This window comes from Mixophyes fleayi, chromosome 11, assembly GCF_038048845.1.
Source record: "Mixophyes fleayi isolate aMixFle1 chromosome 11, aMixFle1.hap1, whole genome shotgun sequence".
Taxonomy (NCBI): Eukaryota; Metazoa; Chordata; class Amphibia; order Anura; family Limnodynastidae; genus Mixophyes; species Mixophyes fleayi.
Window position 1 is genome coordinate 87196983 of NC_134412.1, and position 23369 is coordinate 87220351.

General features: G+C 39.9%; 1 protein-coding gene across 5 annotated transcripts in view; it reads left to right on the forward strand.

Moving 5' to 3' along the window:
* CAMTA1 (calmodulin binding transcription activator 1) overlaps window positions 1-23369 on the forward strand; it is a 1141371-nt gene that overhangs the window by 1040344 nt on the left and 77658 nt on the right. The window contains exon 1 of one of the 5 annotated variants that reach the window (XM_075190130.1): window positions 18358-18848. The exons of the other annotated variants lie outside the window; for them this stretch is intronic. Within the exon in view, the coding sequence (XP_075046231.1) occupies window positions 18824-18848 (25 nt within the window). The 5' untranslated portion in view covers window positions 18358-18823. Of the gene's footprint in view, window positions 1-18357; window positions 18849-23369 lie in introns of those variants that run through there. 5 annotated transcript variants of the gene reach the window in all.

Below are 23369 nucleotides of genomic sequence, written 5' to 3' on the forward strand. Positions count from 1 at the left end.
GCTGCTCTATGGATGTGCCGTGTTGGTCTAGTGTGTATGATCAGCACGTGCTGCTCTATGGATGTGCCGTGTTGGCCTAGTGTGTATGATCAGCACGTGCTGCTCTATGGATGTGCCGTGTTTCCCTAGTGTGTATGATCAGCACGTGCTGAAAGCAACAACAAAGTTTTAGCAATTAGAAAAGAGAGAGAAATAAACATGTAAGTCCTGTACAATCACTGCGCTGCTTATAGAACAAGTCATTGGTTCATACATGGAGGGGCCTTGTGGATCCACTTTTTTTTAAATGACACCAAATGAGAGATACCTGGAACAAGAGATCTATTGAAGATTTGCCTTTTTACTCATTTTTTAATTGTTCAGGTTACAGCAATACAAGATGATGCAGTTTTGTATGTTATGTGTCATAGTAACATAGTTGATGAGGTTGAAAAAAGATACCAGTCCATCAAGTTGAACCTATTTTGGATCTCCTGCGATCCCTCACTTATATTTGAAATTGATCCAGAGTAAGCAACTGCCAATCTGTTTCAATTGTGAAACCAATATTTGAGTCCTATTTTTACCCTATATCCACTACTATCCTTCATTTTAATTAACGGTCATATCCCTGAATACACTTTTATGCTAAAAATTTATCTAACCCTTTCTTAAACATATCTTGAATCTGCCATCACAACCTTCCCTGGCAGTGAATTCCATATCTTGACTGCCCTTACTGTAAAGAACCCCTTCCTTTGCTGGTTGTGAATCTTCCTCTCCTCTAACCTTAGGGGGTGACCATGTGTCCTGTGTATAGTCCTTGGGGTAAAAGTTCCCAGGAAAGTTCTCTGTATTGACCCTTAATGTATTTGTACATAGTAATCATATCTCCTCTTAGACGCCTCTTTTCTAAAGTAAACATGCCTAAACTGGCTAACCTTTCCTCATAACTTAATGACTCCATACCCTTTATCCATTTTGTATGAACCCTTTCTAGTTCCAAGTTATCTTTTTTATAGAGTGGTGCCCAGAACTGTACTGCAGTTTTGTATGTTATGTGTCAACTACAAACTACATATAATTTCTTTTTGTTCAACTTGGTTACTTGATTGGATTCACTTCATCTCTAATCTGTATTTGATTGTGCTAAATCTAATCTGAATTCTAATATATATAATCTTTTCTGATTGGAAGTTCTTACAGATGGTACAGAGAGGTCTTTCAGTCCAATGCTTATTCTGTGATTGCCGATATGTCCAGCTTCAGTAGTGTTGCATTATAACATGGGCTAGTGTAATAATATTACACTCTTGCCTCTTGTGTTTTATAATTTCATGTACGCATTAAACAGATCCTGACTTCTAGGTGTTCTGTCATGGAATGTAGACCAGGCAGTGAGAGAGATCAACACTAGATATAAAAACACGTGTTATATAAGTTAGTATTTTTAATCTAAGACTATGGAATGTTATGTATCAAATAGGGGGTGTTATCGCAAAGAATTTCGGGTGTTGCAGTTGTGGTTTATATACATTATGTTCCGATCACAAGAATGTTGGGAGATATTAACAAACTGCTTGACTGGGCCGGTCTGGGGGGATCTGCACAAGGGTGACCACAGCCGATTCACGCCAGAGTTGTGGAACTGAAAGCCACCAAGATGGTGATAGCAGAAGGAGGATCGCTGCAGTACTTGTACCAACACGATCCTTAGGAGATATGGTTATCTGTGCTTTGCATGAAGAAGCTCTTGCTGGCGACTGCCGGTGAATCTCTTCACCAGTAGGAGCTTCCTCTGGCGACAGCACTGCTATTACCGGTATTAACCCTTTGATGTATATTGAAAGGCCTATGACCGTTGAAAACACCCAGAGAAAGAGATTTTCGCCCTTTAGTAAATAGAGCCCCCAGCCTGTGACTTTCACAATTGCTTCCATACCTCCTCCACATCATGTCACTGCCCCTGTCACATGCAGCCCTGTCCTCACTAACACATCACTCATCTCCTGATACACTCTGTGCTGCTGGAGGACCCTGCTCCTTCCACTATATAACTCTCAGTATGTGGCTTCCTGCTGCCTCCATTCCCCTCCTCACATCATGTCACTGCCCCTGTCACATGCAGCCCTGTTCTCACTAACACATCACTCATCTCCTGATATACTCTGTGCTGCTGGGGGACCCTGCTCCTTCCACTATATAACTCTCAGTCTGTGGCTTCCTGCTGCCTCCATTCCCCTCCTCACATCATGTCACTGCCCCTGTCACATGCAGCCTTGTCCTCACTGACACATCACTAATCTCCTGATATACTCTGTGCTGCTGGGGACCCTGCTCCTTCCACTATATAACTCTCAGTATGTGGCTTCCTGCTGCCTCCATTCCCCTCCTCACATCATGTCACTGCCCCTGTCACATGCAGCCCTGTTCTCACTAACACATCACTCATCTCCTGATATACTCTGTGCTGCTGGGGGACCCTGCTCCTTCCACTATATAACTCTCAGTCTGTGGCTTCCTGCTGCCTCCATTCCCCTCCTCACATCATGTCACTGCCCCTGTCACATGCAGCCCTGTCCTCAATAACACATCACTCATCTCCTGATACACTCTGTGCTGCTGGAGGACCCTGCTCCTTCCACTATATAACTCTCAGTATGTGGCTTCCTGCTGCCTCCATTCCCCTCCTCACATCATGTCACTGCCCCTGTCACATGCAGCCCTGTCCCAGGGGCGGATCTAGACTATTGACATACCTGGGGCGATTTTAGGAGGGGCGATTTAGGCCCCGCCCCTTTCTGATTTCTAAGGCTGCCGGCGGCTGCACAGTATGTGCAGGTCCGCTCGGCAGTGGCAGTGTGCTGTCCCGCTGCTCTGATTGTGTTTAAAACACAATCAGAGCAGCCGGGCAGCACACTGTCACTACCGAACGGACCTGCACAGTGTGCAGCTGTCAGCAGCTAGCCCCTGCTAGGGGGGGAGATCGCCCCGATCGCCCCCCCCCCCCTGGATCCGCCACTGCCCTGTCCCCACTTACAAATCACAGGAGTGATCAGGCCTCTCACATGTGCCGCTGTAAACATTCTGATTGGTTACTTCATCGCCTACTTCAAGACTGGTGTTAATACATGTACTAACAGGACAGGAGGGTGAAAAGACTTCATATTTTCACCATGGTCGCTGGTTTTAATGACAGTATAACAACCAATCCGCTCAAGTTATTTAGGCTAAAATGTGTGTATTTAGTATTTACTAAACCGGCAAATGGCAAAAACAATCCATTTGATCCTGATATCTTATGATACAGACAGCAGCACTCTAATCTCCTTAGCTGGCGAAGATCTGACATTTATCCAATGTCTTATTTAGCTTGAAGACTCACCGAGCTATTTGTTGATAAATGTAAAATGATGTCAAAGATTACCTTAGAGTGGACCCGTCACCCGCACACAGTTGATAGTCATGAGAATGTAACTTATCCATGCAGTTGGGACATCACTGAACTGATTTCACTATTTTCCGATCGACTTGATTGGCTGAATATTGACCCCTCCCATTAAATGGCTGCCACCGTTCTATCTTGGTGACGGATTGACTTTTAGAAGTCGTTACTCAGTTCTGAAGGACAAAGCTCACTAGTAAGCTGTTCAGGAGGCATATTATTGCTAATTCCTTCTGGCGATGCAGTTAATGAAGCATTCATGTCAAGTACCAGGAAAATCAGGAAGGGAGTTTATATACATTACTGACGGCTTTATGGTCATCACAATACAAGTCACTGACTCAGTGATGGCCGGGGATTGTTCTACCATTCAGAAAATGGTTTCTGCACTTTGTGCTTATATGCAAAACCAAAACCTGTTGTTACTGGCAGACACAAGATCGGAGACAATAGCAAGATAACTCTGTTATAATGTGTCTGGGATGTGATACAGTCCTGTAGTGGACCTATGCCTCAAACATTAATATCCTGGATTCTTTTACACTGCATAGTGGCAGATTATAGGGTAGATTCTACCCTAGGTACCCTCTATGTCACATGCTCCCTACCCAACTACCCAACAGACAAAACATTTAAATACGCTGCAGTCTACTTTCATACTCTTCTCATATAGCTCATTAATTAAATTATATACGACTTGTTTGTTACTCATTATAAATATTAAATTGAATTTTTTTAAAAAAATAAATAAAATAAAATACATTGGTCTATGTATATATATTTATGCACATATTGGCATAGCCAACGCTACCACTAGGCAGTCGACTAGAGCACCAGGATCTACGGGGATCCTAAACCACTGGATGTGGCTACCCCACAGCAGATAGGAAAGCCCCAACCCACAAATAGTCTCATGTAAACATTGTTCTCTCTGCAATAGATGCCAGTTTAAAAATAGGTGTATAGTCTGTGGGTTTATACAGCTTTGTGTTGTCACAGAAGGACCTGCAGACCATTAAAATAAGCACAGTTTGCCCACGTTTCACTGGTGAAACGCCCCCGATGAGGAGTGAATGACAGACTTCATGCCAGGCAAGAGAGCCATGGAACCATTTCTGAATAGCCTTACAACCTCGATGGCGTCAATGATGCCTCTGATATATCTCCAGTTCTGCAACAAAAACTCCAATAAGTGGCTCAACATAGATAGTGCTAGACTAGAACACAAGGAATTTTGTGGAGGTGTTGCCCACAGCAACCAATCAGATTCTAGCTATCATTGCTCTAGTACATTGTAGAAAATGAAAGCTTGAATCTGATTGGTTGCTATGGGCAACACCTCCACTTTTCCCTTTTAAGAAGGTTTGGGAAAAAACTACCCCTTAAACTTTTGGGAAAGGAGGAAGAAAACAGTAATATTGTGTAGCCCAGTTTATGCACAGAAGCTGACAGCAAGAACAGGTATTGAACAATTGTTTGGTTATACTGACATTTTAATTCTTGTGAACTCTTATTTAAGGTGCACCCTATTAATCTGTGTTTTAGTTGTACAATATTGTCCGGTTAAATTAACTGGTTCTGCTATATCTTTAGAAGGATATATGATAGGATCAATTATTGCTCAAATTAACCATTGACAATTTCGCTCCTTCACGGTTTGTCCAGACTGTCAGATCAATGTCTGTCTGCTTAAATCTCTCAAACTGACTGTGCGCAGAGGAAAGGTTTTCCCACAAGACATTGCAGCACATTGAGTCCAGGTAAAAACAAAACTCTGATCAGTGACTTTTAGAGTAATTCGGCAAAACAAGTCCCAACGTGTTTCAAGGATTCGATCAACAGAAATTTGCATAATAAGTGGTATGTTTCATACTGGTAATATAGTTACTAGTATTTAATGCAGATACATCAATTTAAAAAAACCCAGTATATTATTTAATGCTTAAAAATGTTGCGCGTACTAACATTATTATTACTTAACTCAACAAGTGTTTGAAATCAATAGCTGTTAATAAGAGATATTTTAAAGGTTTTCTTTTGCATGTATAAGGGTAACTTTCCATACCTTGACATAATTCAATATATGTAAATACCTATGATTATGTGACTATAGTAGTAGATTATAAAGAGCACAATATATTGCACTGTAATTGCAATTTTAATCTGTTGCTATGAAAACATCCTTATTTTCTCGGTCGTATAATATATATGTGTTTCATATTAGTATTGTAGTCCAATGTTTACATCGTCTAACACTGCTTACTAAGATTAATAGTTTAATAAAACTGTCAATTAAACTGTACTTTAAAAGTAACTCTAAAAGAAATGTGGATAGAGATTTAATGAAGACTTAGAATAAATCATTTTGCTACAGATCATTTTCTTAAGTTTAAGGAACCATAATCTTTCTTTGCTTCCTTGTGTCTAGCAGAGGGGACTGTATATGCAATGTGCCATCGTTGTATGTTCACTCTCTGTGCAGCCTTTAAAGAAACTCAGGAGGTTGTCTCATGTTTTCTGTCCTTTCTGGCTTTCTGCAAACCCCTAATGATGTCTTACATACCCCTCGTCACTAGGCTGCTCTCCAAACTATAGTATTGTGATAGGATTATCACACGTCACTGGGTAACAAGCCTGAGATTAAGACGTAAGAGAGTTCCGGGGGGAGTTAAAGGTATTATGGGGAATGGAAGTGAAGAGACATAATGGGATCGTTACTGAATGATGAACTCTGCAAGTAGATCTACTGGCACCTTCATAGAAATAGGGGAAGTCATATAACAAGAGTAATTTTATACATTCATCATAAAATCATAATGACACCTTCCTTCCTAAGTCTTAACTGTTTGGGTGCATATGTGTTATAAATTAACTCTCATCTGCCAAATACCGTCAAAAAGAACATCTTACAGCAAAAGCTGGAAAAGATCTTGGAAACAAAAAGAATGGTACCAAAACATCCTCCAAGAGCAACTTCTCCCAACCATCCAAGAACAGTTTGGTGATGAACAATGTCTTTTCCAGCATGACGGAGCACCTTGCAATAAGGCAAAAGTGATAACTAAGTGGCTCTGGGATCAAAACATCAAAATTTTGGGTCCATTTCCAGGAAACTCCCCAGACCTTCATCCCATTGAGAACTTGTGGTCAATCCTCAAAAGGTGGGTTGACAAACAAAAACCCACAAATTCTGACAAACTCCAAGCATTGATTAGACAAGAATGGGCGGACATCAGTCAGTATTTGGCCCAGAAGTTGATTGACAGCATGCCAGGGCGAATTGCAGAGGTCTTCAAAAAGAAGGTTAAACTTTGCATAAACTTAATGTAATTGTCAATAAAAGCCTTTGATACTTATGAAATGCCTGTAATTACACTTCAGTACACCATAGCAACATCTGACAAAAAGGTCTAAAAACACTGAAGCAGCAAACTTTGTGAAAACCGATATTTGTGTCATTCTCAAAACTTTTGCCCATAACTGTAGAAGACTGGCTGCTGTGAGCCAGATCCACTCTATATAGAACACAGTACTATCTCTATATACTTGCACTGATAATGCTAATGTAATACAGAGTACTTAATTAAAATAATTTCTTTACAATTGTGTCCGTTATCCGTCTTCTGCTGAGTGTTCATACAGCAGCATTTGTGAATAATTCTTCACTTGAAGGAAGTCTTATAATGTCAATTTTGACAAGTAGATGACTTTTGAAATGAACTGGATGGAATTACCATTAACAGAGCAGCTCACTTGCTGAACATATGACAATAATTTATGTGTTACATTGTCATAACGGCCTTTATTTTATTTTATTTTTTACAGAACAGTACTGCATGTTTCATTGTGAATTGAAGCACTTGGGAAGGGGGGGGGGCAAACGGCTGAATCTTTATTACCAATGCAGCCTGGGTCTTAATTCCCTCATAACTCTGCACGAGTGTCTAACCATTCACACTGAGTCACGGCACTCCAGAACCTCGAGCCTGTTCTCCGTCACCACTAATTAGGGCGAGTTATTAAATCATTTATAATAATAAAATCTAATAAACTCTCCCCTCCTTTACTTTTTTTGTAACACAGCGGATAACAAATCTGAGCAATAAAGCCCTGTCGTCTAATTTGTTTCCTAGTCTTCATGTTTAGAAAGATTAAGTTTTTTCATTACATCATATCGCACAATGCTTCAGCTCTCCTGCCCCACTTGATTTGTTATTTTTGCTGCATAAAGTAAATTATTCCTTATTGACTTTTTTAGGAGCTTAAAAAATGATTCAATCACAGGTTGTGAGAAAGTGCTCTATGTTTTAAATAAGGAAATATTGCTTTTTTGTGTTGAGTTTATTATCATTTACGCAGCAGTCCATTACATGGTGATATATATCTGCTTTTCTCCAAATATATTATGTGCTGTGTCTTCATGCCAAGTGCCGGGGGTTAGCTTGGTTTCAAGAAAGGAGAATTCGTTTTTGCAAACAGCTATATCAGAGCTCGCTAACTGAACACTCCAAAGCTTGGTTTTGTGCTCTCGGCCTGCTTGAAAAAGCTCCATAGACTCTGTGGGGTGATATTAAGTAATATTTGAACGGTAAACTCGTGTGACCCTCTTCATGGAAACACTTGGACAACACTGACCTATTTTCGGTCAGGATTGATAGTCTCAGAAGGGTTCCACCAATGAAGTGCGTCTTAGATGTCGGAATTCTATGGAAGACAGAGACAAGGTTCTCACATTACCTCCTGGCTCCCAACTGAGAGCTGTAGGGACAGGTGTGGGAGAGGAAATCTACTCCTTTCTCTTCCTCTACTTGCCTCACCGTATCGGCTAAAATGCTCCTATTGCAATAAGTAGTCGGTGACCTTCGCCTTAAACTGATGGGCACTTTCCTTTCTTCATTTAAATGTTATTATCACTTATGGACCCCATACCAAGGATTTAAAAACTGATGGTCAGACTCGCAGCTTTTCACAGGAACACTGTGATTCTCCTGAACCTATTCCAATAATTCCTTGAAAACAAATCCAGACTAGTTTAAGCCCGGATCTTTCTGCAAAACTCATTGCCAATCAGAACCAGGCTTCTCCCAAAGCTCCTCCTAAAATGCCATATGTTCCCAGTACACCAGTAAGGCAGTTATGTCCAAGGTCCACGCTCCATAACCGGCAGGGCATCCAAGTACTTAACGGACTGTTGAATTTCTTAGCAGATCGGTTTGGTGGCCTGTTCTTCAAATCCATGTAAAGACCTTTTGAGGATCACAATTCATTTCCAGATTTGGAAAGGGTTCTAGGTACAAGCTTTTCCTTCTCACTAGCTTATCTATAGCAAACCGAAAGAGTAAAACAGGTTTTTAGAACAACATCTTTGTCCCTTTGAACATTTGTGAAACTGGACAAATTTCCTTCCTTGGGCCGAGGCTGTTTATAGTAATGGTCCCGATTCATCTGATTTGATTTTGCAATTGTTTTGTATCCATGCAGAGTATTTCTCTCTTTTTTTTTTCCATCGGATGTAATCAAAGCTTATTCTATAACAATTTCAATGTCTAAAATCTGGAAAGAGGTTGAAGAAAAATTGAAAGAATCAGGATGTACAGATGAACTATGGTCAGTGGGGATGAGCACGTGGCTATGTGCGGACACTTAAGAGTTAGAGATGCTCGGGCTCGGTTTTCTGAAAATTGAGCCCACTCGAACTTGGGGGATCTGAGTAGGCTCGCGAGCCGGCTCTGTACTTTTGCGCGTCCTCGGATCTGAATTGAGGCATTGTTGGATCTCGCAGGTTTTGGAATCCATAAGTACCTCCCTTCCCAGGAGATCCAGCACTATTGCTCACACAGAAACGGGTATTATTGTTCTTGTCACTCTCCAGTCTCCAGTGACTTTGCTCAGTGCCATTGCTCACACAGAAACAGGAGGGGTAGCAGTGTTCTTGTCACTCTCCAGTCTCCAGTGACATTGCTCCGTGCCATTGCTCACACAGAAACTGGGATAGCAGTGTTCTTATCACTCTCCAGTCTCCAGTGACATTGCTCAGTGCCATTGCTCATACAGAAACAGGAGGGGTAGCAGTGTTCTTGTCACTCTCCAGTCTCCATTGAATGACATTGCTCAGTGCCATTGCTCACACAGAAACAGGAGTAGCAGTGTTCTTGTCACTCTCTATTCTCCAGTGACATAGCTCAGTGCCATTGCTCATACAGAAACAGGAGGGGTAGCAGTGTTCTTGTCACTCTCCAGTCTCCAGTGCCATTGCTCAGTGCCATTGCTCACACAGAAACAGGAGTAGCAGTGTTCTTCTCACTCTCTATTCTCCAGTGACGTTGCTCAGTGCCATTGCTCATACAGAAACAGAAGGGGTAGCAGTGTTCTTGTCACTCTACAGTCCCCAGTGACATTGCTCAGTGCCATTGCTCATACAGAAAGAGGGGTAGCAGTGTTCTTATCACTCTCCATTCTCCAGTGCCATTGCTCAGTGCCATTGCTCACACAGAAACTGGGGTAACAGTGTTCTTGTCACTCTCCATTCTCCAGTGACATTGCTCAGTGCCATTGCTCATACAGAAAGAGGGGTAGCAGTGTTCTTATCACTCTCCAGTCTCCAGTGACATTACTCAGTGCCATTGCTCATACAGAAACAGAAGGGGTAGCAGTGTTCTTGTCACTCTCCAGTCACCAGTGCCATTGCTCAGTGCCATTGCTCATACAGAAAGAGGGGTAGCAGTGTTCTTATCACTCTCCAGTCTCCAGTGACATTACTCAGTGCCATTGCTCATACAGAAACAGGAGGGGTAGCAGTGTTCTTGTTACTCTCCAGTCTCCAGTGACATTGCTCAGTGCCATTGCTCATACAGAAACAGAAGGGGTAGCAGTGTTCTTGTCACTCTCCAGTCACCAGTGCCATTGCTCAGTGCCATTGCTCATACAGAAAGAGGGGTAGCAGTGTTCTTATCACTCTCCAGTCTCCAGTGACATTACTCAGTGCCATTGCTCATACAGAAACAGGAGGGGTAGCAGTGTTCTTGTCACTTGACAAAAATTGACTGGAGATGAATGTTGTTGAGGTTAATAATAATGTAGGAACAAAAAACGAGCCAAATTACCGGTATGTGATTTTAGGAAAACAAATAGGGATTTTAGAAAAAAAAATTGGAACCAAAACACGGGGGTCAGTGAACATCTCTATTAAAAATATGTGCAATTATGTATCTGTAGATGCACAGAGCCGCATAGGATCTATTTTATGTAAATTACCAACTCTTTCCTTTGTTACTATCTGGATTATTCTACTCTTAGACGTAGCGCTATGGCTTATATCCCCCACTTCCACAACTGGGTATTGCTTAATCAGCAAAATAATTTCTAATTATAGTCTTTCATGTTACAGTCTGTCCACTGATTGTATGACACACTGGCACACTTTGATGGATTCCAGTAACTGACTAGGTTTGGGTGCTGTAACTGCAGACTATTACTTTATATCTACAAGTTACTGTTCTAAGTTCTTACAATAACTACCAACTTCTGAGATAAATCTCTTTATCGGCAATTGATATACAAGTCGGGTCCATCTGTTATGGATGTAAGGGATTTGTGTGTACAAGTTAAGCACTTAAATCATTTTCTACTAGTGATGACAAGTAGAATTGAGATTAATTTTAAAAATAACTTTTATTTATTATTTATTTTTATTTTGCTAGTTGTGACGTGTTAATGTGGTTTATTTTGGCTGATATGAATTGTATGTTTATATAATAAAGAGTTTAATTGAAAAAGGCACAGTTAAAGCCCCCATACTTAAATAGAATTAGGTATATTATTTGCTGTCTGGCTCAGGGAATACTATACTTTTTTCTATATTTTCTCTTTTACCAGTCATATGAGACTAAGGGTAGATTTATCAAACTGTCTAAAAAGGAAAAGTGAAGGTGTTGCCCACAACAACCAATCAGATTCTAACTATGATTCTCTAGATAAATTATAGCTCGAACATGATTGGTTGCTTTGGGCAACACCTCCAATATTCATAAATCTACCCCCTAAGAGGCCCACCATACTGTCATCAGTCTAGAGACAGGAAGTCGGCTGTGCATAGGTTAAAAATGTTCCTTTCCCTTTCAAGATATTATGCTTTTGTTTTATCGCTGATACACATACCCCATAGCTTTGAACAATGGTGTAACAGAGTTGAGTGCAAATTTGCATTTCGTGTTAGAATTTACCATGTAAGCAGAATTGTATGTGTCACAAGGCAAAACAGGCACATGCCTAGGGCAGCAGTAACCGGTTGTTCAAGTTTTTACAGGCATGTATATGCGAGTGCTGTGGAAAGTAACTCCTTTAGGATGTATCACTCATAATATATAGAAACAGAGGATTTGGTGGCAGGAAATAGCTTGCATGTCCAAGTACTTTGCCCTATGTGTTTGTTTTTGATTGTTTTAATTTATTGCGTTGTAAGTCTTAACAATAGCCAAATAGAGTTCTGGAGTTCTTTCACTGTATGATTCCCCATCACAACTGCTGTAATCCTATTTACACTGCTCTATCGCTCTTTCTGTTATAGGGTTGTACCTTCACTTACCTTTGCCTTCCTCCCTCCAATTTCAAAGTCTGTCCCTTTGTCCGAAAAATCTTATCTAAAAAAAATGCCTCTTTTATATATTTGAATGTTTCAATCATATCACCTCTGTCACTTCTATCCTCTAATCTATACATGTTCGGATCTAGCCTCTTTCCCTATAAGTTTTGTTTGCCAGCCCATGTTCCATTTTAGTATTGTCAGAATGTTCTCTATTTTATATTGCCTATGACAGGCGCAACACTAAGTAAAGCCGTGAGGAATGTGGTAATATTATCAATTATGTATATAGTGCCAACATATTACACAATGCTGTACAATCGTGCACAGACACAAACTAGGGCAGCACGGTGGCTTAGTGGTTAGCACTTCTGCCTCACAGCACTGGGGTCATGAGTTCAATTCCCGACCATGGCCTTATCTGTGAGGAGTTTGTATGTTCTCCCCGTGTTTGCGTGGATTTCCTCTGGGTGCTCCGGTTTCCTCCCACATTCCAAAAACATACTAGTAGGTTAACTGGCTGCTATTAAATTGACCCTAGTCTCTCTCTCTGTATGTTAGGGAACTTAGACTGTAAGCTCCAATGGGGCAGGGAATGATGTGAGCGAGTTCTCTGTACAGCGCTGCGGAATTAGTAGCGCTATATAAAATAGCTGATGATGATGCTAGTGCCAGCTTAATCAGAAGCCAAACAAAGGAGGACGTATAAACTCCACACTGATAGAGCCCTTGTTGGGATCGAACCCATGACCCCAGCGCAGTGAGGAAGCAATGCTAACTACTGTCACCATTATAGCACAGAGAGATAGATTAGAGAGGGGTAAATGTTTAAATTTGTAGACTGTCCCAGGCCTTTACAATAGGCCAGTAAGAATAGATCTTGTACATTGATACACGGTTAAGAGTGGTGCAGTACTGTCCTCCATTTAAATGAAAAATAACTATGAAAAATGTAATCGAATTTGTACCATTATTATTTCTTTGTGAAAGTTATTTGCAATCTGTTTTGCTTGGCCTTGTAAATACTTTTTAATGACCGTGTTATAAAAAATGTACTGGGTTTATTTGCAGACATATTGTTGTCTTATCCAACAAGAGATCCAAAAGTACATATACTCATAATATGCACAGCGCAAAGGGGTTCAAAGTGGGGGCGAGGGCTCTAGGACCAAGCACAGTCCCATCATAACTGTCGTGATGCTCTTACGTTGACGAGAAATTGCCACATTTTTGCAGCTTTCAATTTCCTTTACATGCTGGAAGCCGAAAATGTGTCAATATGTCAGTAAATTTACAAATAGTTGCCAAACGCCCTTTTATTGCTAGAAAATGTTCCAAAATTCTAAATTCAGTACAGTGAAAAATTATCTGTTTTCAGTTTTAACATATGTTTAAATTAGGCAATGATCATGCTAGTGTTCCTTTAATATTACATATGATGCAGTAGCAAACAATGAAATCAACATTTATAGATTTCTATAGAATGTAATGAAGTATCCGCCTAGTGCTGCTCATCTTTCCAAGGTTACCCATGATGTCTGAACAATCCTCTTATATAGATACAGTAAATAGTGCACTGTGTCTGCACGAACTGCAGATAATTTCTCGGGCATTGGGCGCGCTTAAACGAGCAAGCGTGGGGAGAAGCGCACATCTATTGATTGGCTATATTTGGCATCATACAGACTTAGTGGCACTTTATTCATTTGGTCTCCGGTACACGGCACACTCGGAGCTTAATGGAAAGAGAATCCTCTTGGCCTTCTGAACAGTGGAATGTATGTGTGTGTGTGATTATTTCCCATAAAACACAAGTTTCAATTTAAATCAAACATTTTAAATATATGAGGTACATTTGTGCAAATAGAAATTGATTAGACCTCTGCATATTTAGTGGTTTAGTACATGACCTATGTTGTCTTCCTACGGTATTCAGTTTTATAGTGCACTTTAGTTACTCTGTCCTGTATTAAAAGTACAGCCACATACATACACTTTCTTTTGCAACAGCGTAATGCAAGGAGATCCATTTGCCTTGATCCTAATTTGATAAAACAGAGCATAGTGCCTTAGGCAGCTGCCTTATGCCTAATAGAATGTTACCAAGTTCTTTCGCTTAATTTCATATACCAGGAGGATGAAACTCACAAGAGCACTGTGATTGGTTATCCATGATAGTCCTGCAACCAATCACAATTATCCATGATAATCATACAACCAATCACAGCATGCCTGCATTTCAGTTGTTAAAAGTCGCAATTACTCAGTGTTGAAGCTGGTAAGGATTTGTAAGTCATTCCTTAAAATTTACATTTTTATCTGAACCTATCTTATTCTAAATATTTAGCCTGATTTAAGCGTGCAAATGTCTAATTCCCTTACATAATTAATAATAAACATGTATCACACTGTGCAATACATTTTGACATGTTGTGGGAAAAGTTTGTAAAAACCTATATAACAAGCTGTGTACATACAGCACATAACAGAGCCTGATTAGGCTATACTTAGGGTGTAACATATACCTTGCCGATAAGATATAGGAATTATCCAAGGTCATCCAGTGCAGATGAATCAAAATTTCCAACATAAAAAGTTAACCGCCGCCTTTAAGAGCCTGTTGTGTTTCATTCTTCAAATACAGCTAGACAAGCCAAGTTATACTGACAGTGATGCCTGTATTGCTATTATCAGTCCAGAGTGTTCTAAATATATGTAAGCTTCGACATTTCCATCAGCTCCTCACTATCCCTGTGTCTCTATCACTTAAATAGTTTCCGGATAAATATAGACTTTATGCTCCAGTAATCTGTTACTTTTCAGTTGGGCCATCTAGCTATGACTGTATCACGGCTGTAAAAATAGATATTAAATAGGAAACTAATAATACTGATTGAAATGAACTAAGAACATATGCCTGTTGCTCGATGTAGAAAGAGTGTGTAAGATATTTATTTTTTTATTGATCTTTTTGCTGTTGTTTGTTCCCTATTTCAGAGGAATTTACACAGAGTGGTCATTTAAAAGTGTTTTTCTGATCAGTTTTTTAATTGACTTGTACACTTTTGGGAAGGAAGTGATGCATTTATTTGAGCAATTACATCGGGCAGTTTCATATGCTAAAAGGGTTTGGCACCTGTATATTGTTTTGTGCATACCCTCTTGCAGCCTTTACTGTACACAATCCTTTCTTTCTAGTTGTCAGTGTCTTTATAGCATCAGGTAAAGTTGTTCATTCTCTCAGGATATGACACAGAGCTGCTGGGCACGGTAGGACAACGGATATAAAATAAACAACCCTACCAAATATTTGTTTTGGAAAAAAAAGAATAAGAAAAAAAGATCAAGTGATACATATAGTAAAAGCTGCATGATGGTATGTAAGAACTAAAGTTGTCTGAAGATGAGCAACCGGTTTAATGAATATGTAGGCGGTATGATATCTATGTTGTAAAGGGAAATGTTAATTAAAATGCTTAAGACCATCTTTAAACAATAACAACAATATAGTTAAACTATACGGGTATTATTAAAAACGCAACTTCATCAGGCTTGTTATGCTGTGTTACAAAGCGCGTTGGGTGCTCTCTCATTGTTCACTGTCGGACTGGTTCCTGTGGAACCTCTAGAGGCCTCACACGGCCTGGACCCGGCCCGGGGTTCCACGGGAGATGAGCGATAAGTGATATTATCCTCTATTTATTGTAAGGGGTTTATAACTGTTGGTGTCAATAAACACTTTTTTGTACTATCCTACACAAATGTGGTGACACTTTATGGCTCATTATTGTTTTTTGTCAAGGCTATCTTCATCTTCAGATTGGATCTGTTTTCAAGTATTGATTGGAGTGGGATAAGCAAACTTCAGATAAGCTTAAAGTTGCTCATAAATTGTACACAGTCTATATTTGAGCTCTACATAATACATGGCGCATTAGCATTATCACACAATGAGCGCTCTCTGACTGTATTCGTTTTCCTAAATATATATATATTATATATATATATATATATATATATATATATATATATATATATATTCGTGGGCAGCACGGTGGCTAAGTGGTTAGCAGGGTGGCTCAGTAGTTAGCACTTCTGCCTCACAGCACTGGGGTCATGAGTTGAATTCCCGACCATGGCCTTATCTGTGTGGAGTTTGTATGTTCTCCCCGTGTTTGCGTGGGTTTCCTCCGGGTGCTCCGGTTTCCTCCCACACTCCAAAAACATACTGGTAGGTTAATTGGCTGCTATTAAATTGACTCTAGACTCTGTCTGTCTGTGTCTGTCTGTGTGTATGTTAGGGGATTTAGACTGCAAGCTCCAATGCGGCAGGGACTGATGTGAATGAGTTCTCTGTACAGCGCTGCGGAATCAGTGGCGCTATATAAATAAATGGTGATGATGATATATATATATATATATATATATATATATATATATATACATATAGGCAGATATATACATATAGGCAGATAGATAGATAGATATAGGTATATTATATGTGTGTTAAAACATGAGGGCCTGGGGCAATTGCCCATGTAACCCCTTCCCATTGCCTCTCTCCTATGAAAGAGAGACCTATCAATGAGCTTTTTTCTTTGTGACACATTGTAACTTTGTAACTCAGAGGTTGCACAGTGACCTGAGTTACAGCTATGAGTACTGCAGTACACGGGTGTTTTACATTACTGTACTTTCCCATCCACAACATGTCTAAAAGTATCCAGTATCCGGTGGTGGAACATAATGCTGGCTGGAACCATTGTTTCACTATCAAACAGAAGTTACCGTGTGACAGAGTAACAGTGTATTGTTCAGTGTTGGATGGAAGCATCAATACCTCTCTGAATATCAGAGCGTTGGAAAACAGTGACGTTCTGAGATGCTCATAGCCCTATAGACTCATTACAATTAAGACTGTCTGTTATTGTTGTTTGCAGCATATTGTAAACCATATGGTACTGAACAAGTGACACTATATTGGGGTGGGGTCTATTTTGGATAATGAATGATCCTTAATAAAAAATATTTTATTGTGTCAATATAATCAGTGCTTCAGGATAATTCTACAGCCCTAACTTTGTCAGATCATTTCAAACACTACTTTGCCTGGCTTTATAGAAAATCATTTTATTAACATTTTTCTTTTAATATCTTTGTTGCTGTTGCTTTTTTTGTGTTATTATTACCAGAAAACGCATCTTGAAGGCAATGAACAAAGAAGAAAAAATGTCCCTCCCATAATTAACCAAAAAAAAAAAAGCCCACATTTATAAATGTAGATAATTATAAATATATCTAGATAATGTCAATAAATGTTTCAGCAATTGTTGCAAAAACTGTAAGAGGCTTCCTAAAGCATTAATATCCGTCTGAAGACGGTAGTTGGAGACTGGAAACAAGTGCTGGGGAAGCATGAGCCAGTACTTCTTTGTGTTCACTTCAGCACTTATGGGGAGGGGTAATCTTCACCCCTGCAGTGTGTGGGAGGCCGAATAGCATTGCAGATCAACAACTGCTAGGTTGTAGCAATGTCTGTCCGCCGCAGGCCCCTACAAGTAAACAAGTGGCTAATCATGTTGCACCTTGAATTTGCTGCATAGTATCATTGAACAAGCAAACAAAAAAAAAAAACTAATATCCTATGTGTAAGGGAGGGGGGGGGGTGGTTCACTTTAAGTCATTGATATTTTGCTGTAGTCCTTTACAACCCTGCCCTATATTAGCAATTTGTTTTACATTGCACTAGTCAACAAAGTAAGACAAACAGATATCACCAACCATATCATGATCTTTCTGTAAAAAAACACCCATGCAAACTGCATTGCATCATTTATTTTGCACGTTAAAAAAAATCATCATGCATTCAATAATGAATAATAATTATATAGTATAATTATATAGTATGTGCTTTGCAGCATCCAGCGGCTGTTGTGTTCCTTGACCTCAGGTTGGAGCGTGTTGTCTGTAATCAAGGCTTCACCACCAGAGAGTGGACGTTAATATTTAATTAATGCTGTTAGTCCAGATCTTTGCAGGCTGCAGCGATGGGTGAGATTGTCCAGGGGGTGCAGAGGAAGGGTGGTAGAGGGGAGGGGGGGGGGGGGCTGTGACACCCCCTTCCCTCTCCTACTGCAGTTCCCATCAGACCCCCAGTGCCTATTTTCGGTCTCTCCCTGTTCTGTGTGCTAACAGCACAGCTGCCTGCCTTGATTTGTCATAATGCAGAGAAGGAGAAAAAAGGAAGCCTGTTCTGCAGCATTGCAGGTACGGAGGCACCGAGAGGACAAAAGAAGCCTGGCTTCTCCAGCAATCCGGAGGGAGGCAGAGGTAGCCCCTCCCCGCAGAGGCAGACAGTTGTCATCTGAGGGCAAGCAGAGAGGTAGAAACAAAAGCGGAGGCTTTTGCTCAGTTCAGCACTGCTCCCATGGACAGCTCCAGGTCCTGCATTCTTGGAAAGTCAGCCTCTTCGCCCTGAGTTTCTTAGAGGCAGCCAGGGGCAGATTAGACTGTGATGAGGAGGGAGGGAGAGAAGTCTGTGAGGGGGGGAACTATATAGTCTGCCTTCTCCTTATAATAAGAACAACCCAGGGACACAGCTCTAGCTGAGTGGACAAAGCTCTGGACTGTAGCTCAAGTATTCAGCCAGCAAGTTGCAGAGGAGGAGAGCTGTGTTTACCTTGACACGTGTTGTAGGAAAGATCCTCTGTCACTTTATCCCAGGAGTTTATAGAGAGAGAGACCATTATCTTTCCAATTACACACTTTTTTGGTGGCCAGGAATGTGCTTTCTAAAAGTGGACTTTTTCTAAGCTGGAATGCCAATGGAGAGTAAACTGGAAGGTAGATGCCCTTTTTTTCTGGGATGGGGATTTGATGGTTTTTTTCTGTGTGTCTTGTGATGTGTGGTACTTGTGTCCTTTTTTTTCTGTGTGTGTCTTTTATTTTTATGTTTTTCTTAAACTGTTCAACATTGTTCTTGCTGAAACTGTGCAAAGGGAAATTGCAGTGAAAAAGCAGCAGTTTCCCTTCCTAACAAGTTCAACCTGCTGGGATTGCAATGACAAAAGACTTCTCTGTGTTTACAAGCTAAGTGCCTTGGAAGTTTGTAGTTCGTTTTAAAACAACAGCAGGTAAACATTGCAATGAAAAGTTGCCTGGTTTGGTTCACACGACTACAGTGATTTCGATTTCCTTTGTGTTGTGAACAGTAGGGATTTGATTTTGGTGCATTGTACAAGATTGGGGGCAGAATCTGCTTTTGCAATGCAGGTTTGCTCCAAACTCACAAGCTCCTTTCTTTCCAAGCACTTTCTTTGTCCAGCACTGGAAGGGTGTAATTTGCCTTGTTTTTACATAGAGGACTGATAAAGCCCTGTTAAATATAGACTGCTGTTTCCATGCACTGCATTCACCAACAGAAGTGCACCAAAAATAAAAAACTTATGGTATCTTCTGATATAGTTAAACATTAAACGAGGGAGGAAAATAAATGCTGTACTTTGAGAATTCAGGCTCAGAACTATTTTGTAGTCTCTTTTGTTAAACATATACTGCAAGGAGAGGGGGTTGTAACCTAAGCCCCTCTACTAAACAAAAGCGTACATGTGTTATTTTATCAGGCTGAAACAAATGCACTTTACAAAAACATAATTAACATATGTCGGAGGTATTGAAGAAAAACAGTCGACACTGTTTATTCCCCTTTTAGAACCAACTTCTTGTTATAGATTATCTATTGAAAAGTGCTAAATAATTCATCCTACAAATTGCTTTAGGGGTAGCAAACAGTTCTTTGTTGTTAAACACACTGTGCTGTCAGTAACCCCAGAGACTGTAAGTCTTGTTTTGGGACTGTTAAACTACAAATAATCTATTAATGTTAACTGGACTTTTACTGGCTAGGATGAAATCAGAATGGCATGCTGTAATATAGGTTGTGCACACTATTGGGCTTGCTAACACTTGTAAGTGTTCTATCATTGGGCAATAAAGATGGAATATAGGGCAAATTAATCATTTTGATGTCATTTTGTGAAGTTCTTTTGTGCACATAAGATCTGACTATTGGATGGTATTTTTCACTAACACTTGCTGCAAACTTGTCCCCATTCATAAATGATTTTGGAACAAAACCCAGGGACATAGCTAGTTTATTTCTTTCTTTGCTCCCTGTTCCAAGATTGAAGTTCAGCTTAAATACAGGATGTTTTAAATAGTCACATTCCACAAGATCAGAGTGAAAACACTGAGGTCTGTTTTTAACAGGAAACTGTAAATCTTTCTTCAACATTAAATGTTCGCTTAATCTCTGCATTGTTCTGTGTCTGTCGTGTGTGTCTTCATGGAAACACTTCAATATTAGTGAAAAAACCAGGTACTGCTAAAAGCATAACGCAGTGAATGGTTGTTCCGCACTGCTCGCTGTCTCTAAGCACAAGCTCAGTGTTTAAGAAAATATTAGGGTTCCAAATTGCTGCATTTACTCAGCTGTTCATTCATTGTAAGCTGTGGTGATGTCACGTTTATCCTTCACACTGGCAGATTGGCTGGAGGTACGGGATTGCAGTGCTGATGCTGAGCAGATTTTGTGAGTGTGATTTTTTTTTTTTTCATGCATTGTAACCAAGTCATGTTCATTGGCTTGCATGAATTTGTGAATGAATAGGGTGGAAACATGCGCTGAACAGTTCTCTAAAACCATGTTTTAGCCACGGAATTTTTTTGAATGGAAAGGTTTTGAACTCGTTACACAAGGGCACAATGATCACATGTAAAAAAAACAACATCTTGTAAACAATTAATAGATAAAATATTTTTTATTTAAAAAAAAACAAAAAAAAACCTTTCTCTTAAATACATTTATTTAGCTGAAAGTCTGCAAGTGAAGTAGGACATGTATTAACTTGTTGCTTTCCATTGATTTCTATTCTATAGTGCAAAAAAAATCATTGATAATTTGAGTTAAATGTGTAATAGGTAACACGTTAAATGAACTTAATTCATTTTTTAATAGTTTTCGGTTTTAGAAGTTTTTATCGTGTGTGTGTGTGTTTGTGATTTAATGGAAGCACTATCTGTACACTAATTGTTCTTGTTTGCGCTAAGGTGGTAATAAATCAAGCAAGAAGAGGTCAGGCTTTGTGTATTTATACATGGTATGGACTGCGTACGGCTCTCCAGGTACAAGATGGGAAGTTTGAGCCGTAGGATCCAAGTAGACTTGTGTTACATCCAACGAGTGTCTGAATATTCTGACAAGTTTTCTATGATATCTTGTTAAACTATATCTACCCTCCAAGCCCCTCAGGTTTAAGCTTTTACAATTACAAACAAGCTGTTCTGCACATCGATTGTTCCTCATAAATTACAAAACCTACTTGGATACTATGCACTTGTGGAAGAGATCCGAATGAATGTCATGATATAAAGAGAAATATTATCCCCCTGAGGAACTGAGTTATTTCATACTGCAAGTAGGTGGTGCTTATAACATAGAGCAATGGATCAGGAGAGCATAATAGGTGTCTTTTGCCATTAATATTCCTGATAGTGAAGAACTGAGTTTAATTGATGATCTAAATGTCCTGATTTTTGGACTATAACAATTCTGTATTAAAAGAGTATCATGGCTGTATGATAGCTGGGGCCGGAAAACTGCTATCCAGTTACACACCTGACAAAAACTAGCCAAAAGATCAATCAATACTGTAGTGTCACACATAGGATAATCACAGTAGGTTAGTTTTGAGATATAAAAGGTTAGTTAGCCGTCATTGTCCCATCCTGTCTGATGTTGATGATTAAATCTGTGCAACTGGTAGACAACTAACTCTCCCATCAATGACTCTCAGCTTCCGTAGAACCTCTATAAGTTCTGCTATACAGCATAATTTTTTAATTGAGTCTGTTCAGTGAAAAGCTACAGTGTTCTCCCTAGAAAGTTTCGCCATCCGTTTGGCATTAAGAAGCAGCCGGGTGGGGGCAGTTGTAATACTCTGCAATAGTAATGAAAAATGTCCAATACAAGGATCTGAATCATTGACTCATTTACACCTGAGACCCAGATTATGTCTGATAGTATACTTGTCACCCCATGGTCCAGACGAAATCCTTTCTTCAGAATTTGCAGGTATTCCGTGAATTTCCAATGATATATTTCTACCTACAAACTGTTTAACTATAACTAGTGACGTTTCACTTGAATCAGTTTGCAGAACTGTTTGTGATTTGTAGTATGCAAATAAATCACTTAAGGTACCAGGTTGTTTAATTGATCTCTAAATATAACTAAGTTTGGATATTGGTCCTCAAATTTAAAGCGGTTGTCCAGCTTTGGACAATTCCTCAGGTTAGGTAGCCCCTCTATGCATTTAGTGGTGGGGGGCATCCAAGGTGTTACTTATATTTAGTCATTGGTCCATCTGTGCTGACCACATGGTGAAGAGAACACAGTCCTAGCTGTTCAAGCAACTAGGATAGGAGTGTCTACTATATGTGGCACCTGATCTGATTGGCCTTCACTCTTGGCCAATATGGTGCCACATAGACTACACACCTACAGTGCTGGAAAATGTAATCTGGCCGCCGTCTGCACTGGTGTTCTCTGTTCTCTTGCCATCAGTGTGGCTGGACAAGCTGCTGCTCATGGGACTCTAAGGTGGGGTAAACCAAAAGGAGGACACCCTATAATAAGAAAGTTGTATAAAATTGTACATCCCCCCAACTTAGTGCAGTTGCATCTGCACACTCCAGTCCATCACCATACATGCTAAAACACTCTGATAGGAGGACATATAATTGTGCAAAGGATCATGGGTATTTAACCTAATTGGTAAGATGATTTGTGTTTTGGATCGCAGACCATAAAGTAAGATCCAAAGTATAACCTTCTACATAGACTGCAGCAACTTCTGTGATTTACAACCTTGCTCCATAAAGTCACTATGGTCAGAAGGACAACAGTTATCCAATTTCCACTATGAAATTTACAGTAGTTGTTGAGGTTGGAAAAAATTACGCTGCAAAGCAGCTGTTTTATAGCGGCCTGTATTGTGCCACAAACAACAGCCATTTCTTACATTCATCTCGGCTGATTGGACTAATTAGTTCTAGTAATTCAGTCCTCTCAGTAATGACTTTATGAGTAATTTAAGCCAATGTATAAAGATGTGGTTAATAGCTAGAAAGTGTTGTGTGTTTCTAGGAAGTGTCGCACTGGATTGATCATTTGTACAAGAGTGAAAAGGAAATAACGGAGATCCTGAAAAGCAAATCAATATTTATCTGCGGAGACCTAGTTGGAACAGGCAGTGATTGGAGATTTCTAGAGGCGTTCATACACTGATAGTCTGCAGATGTGTA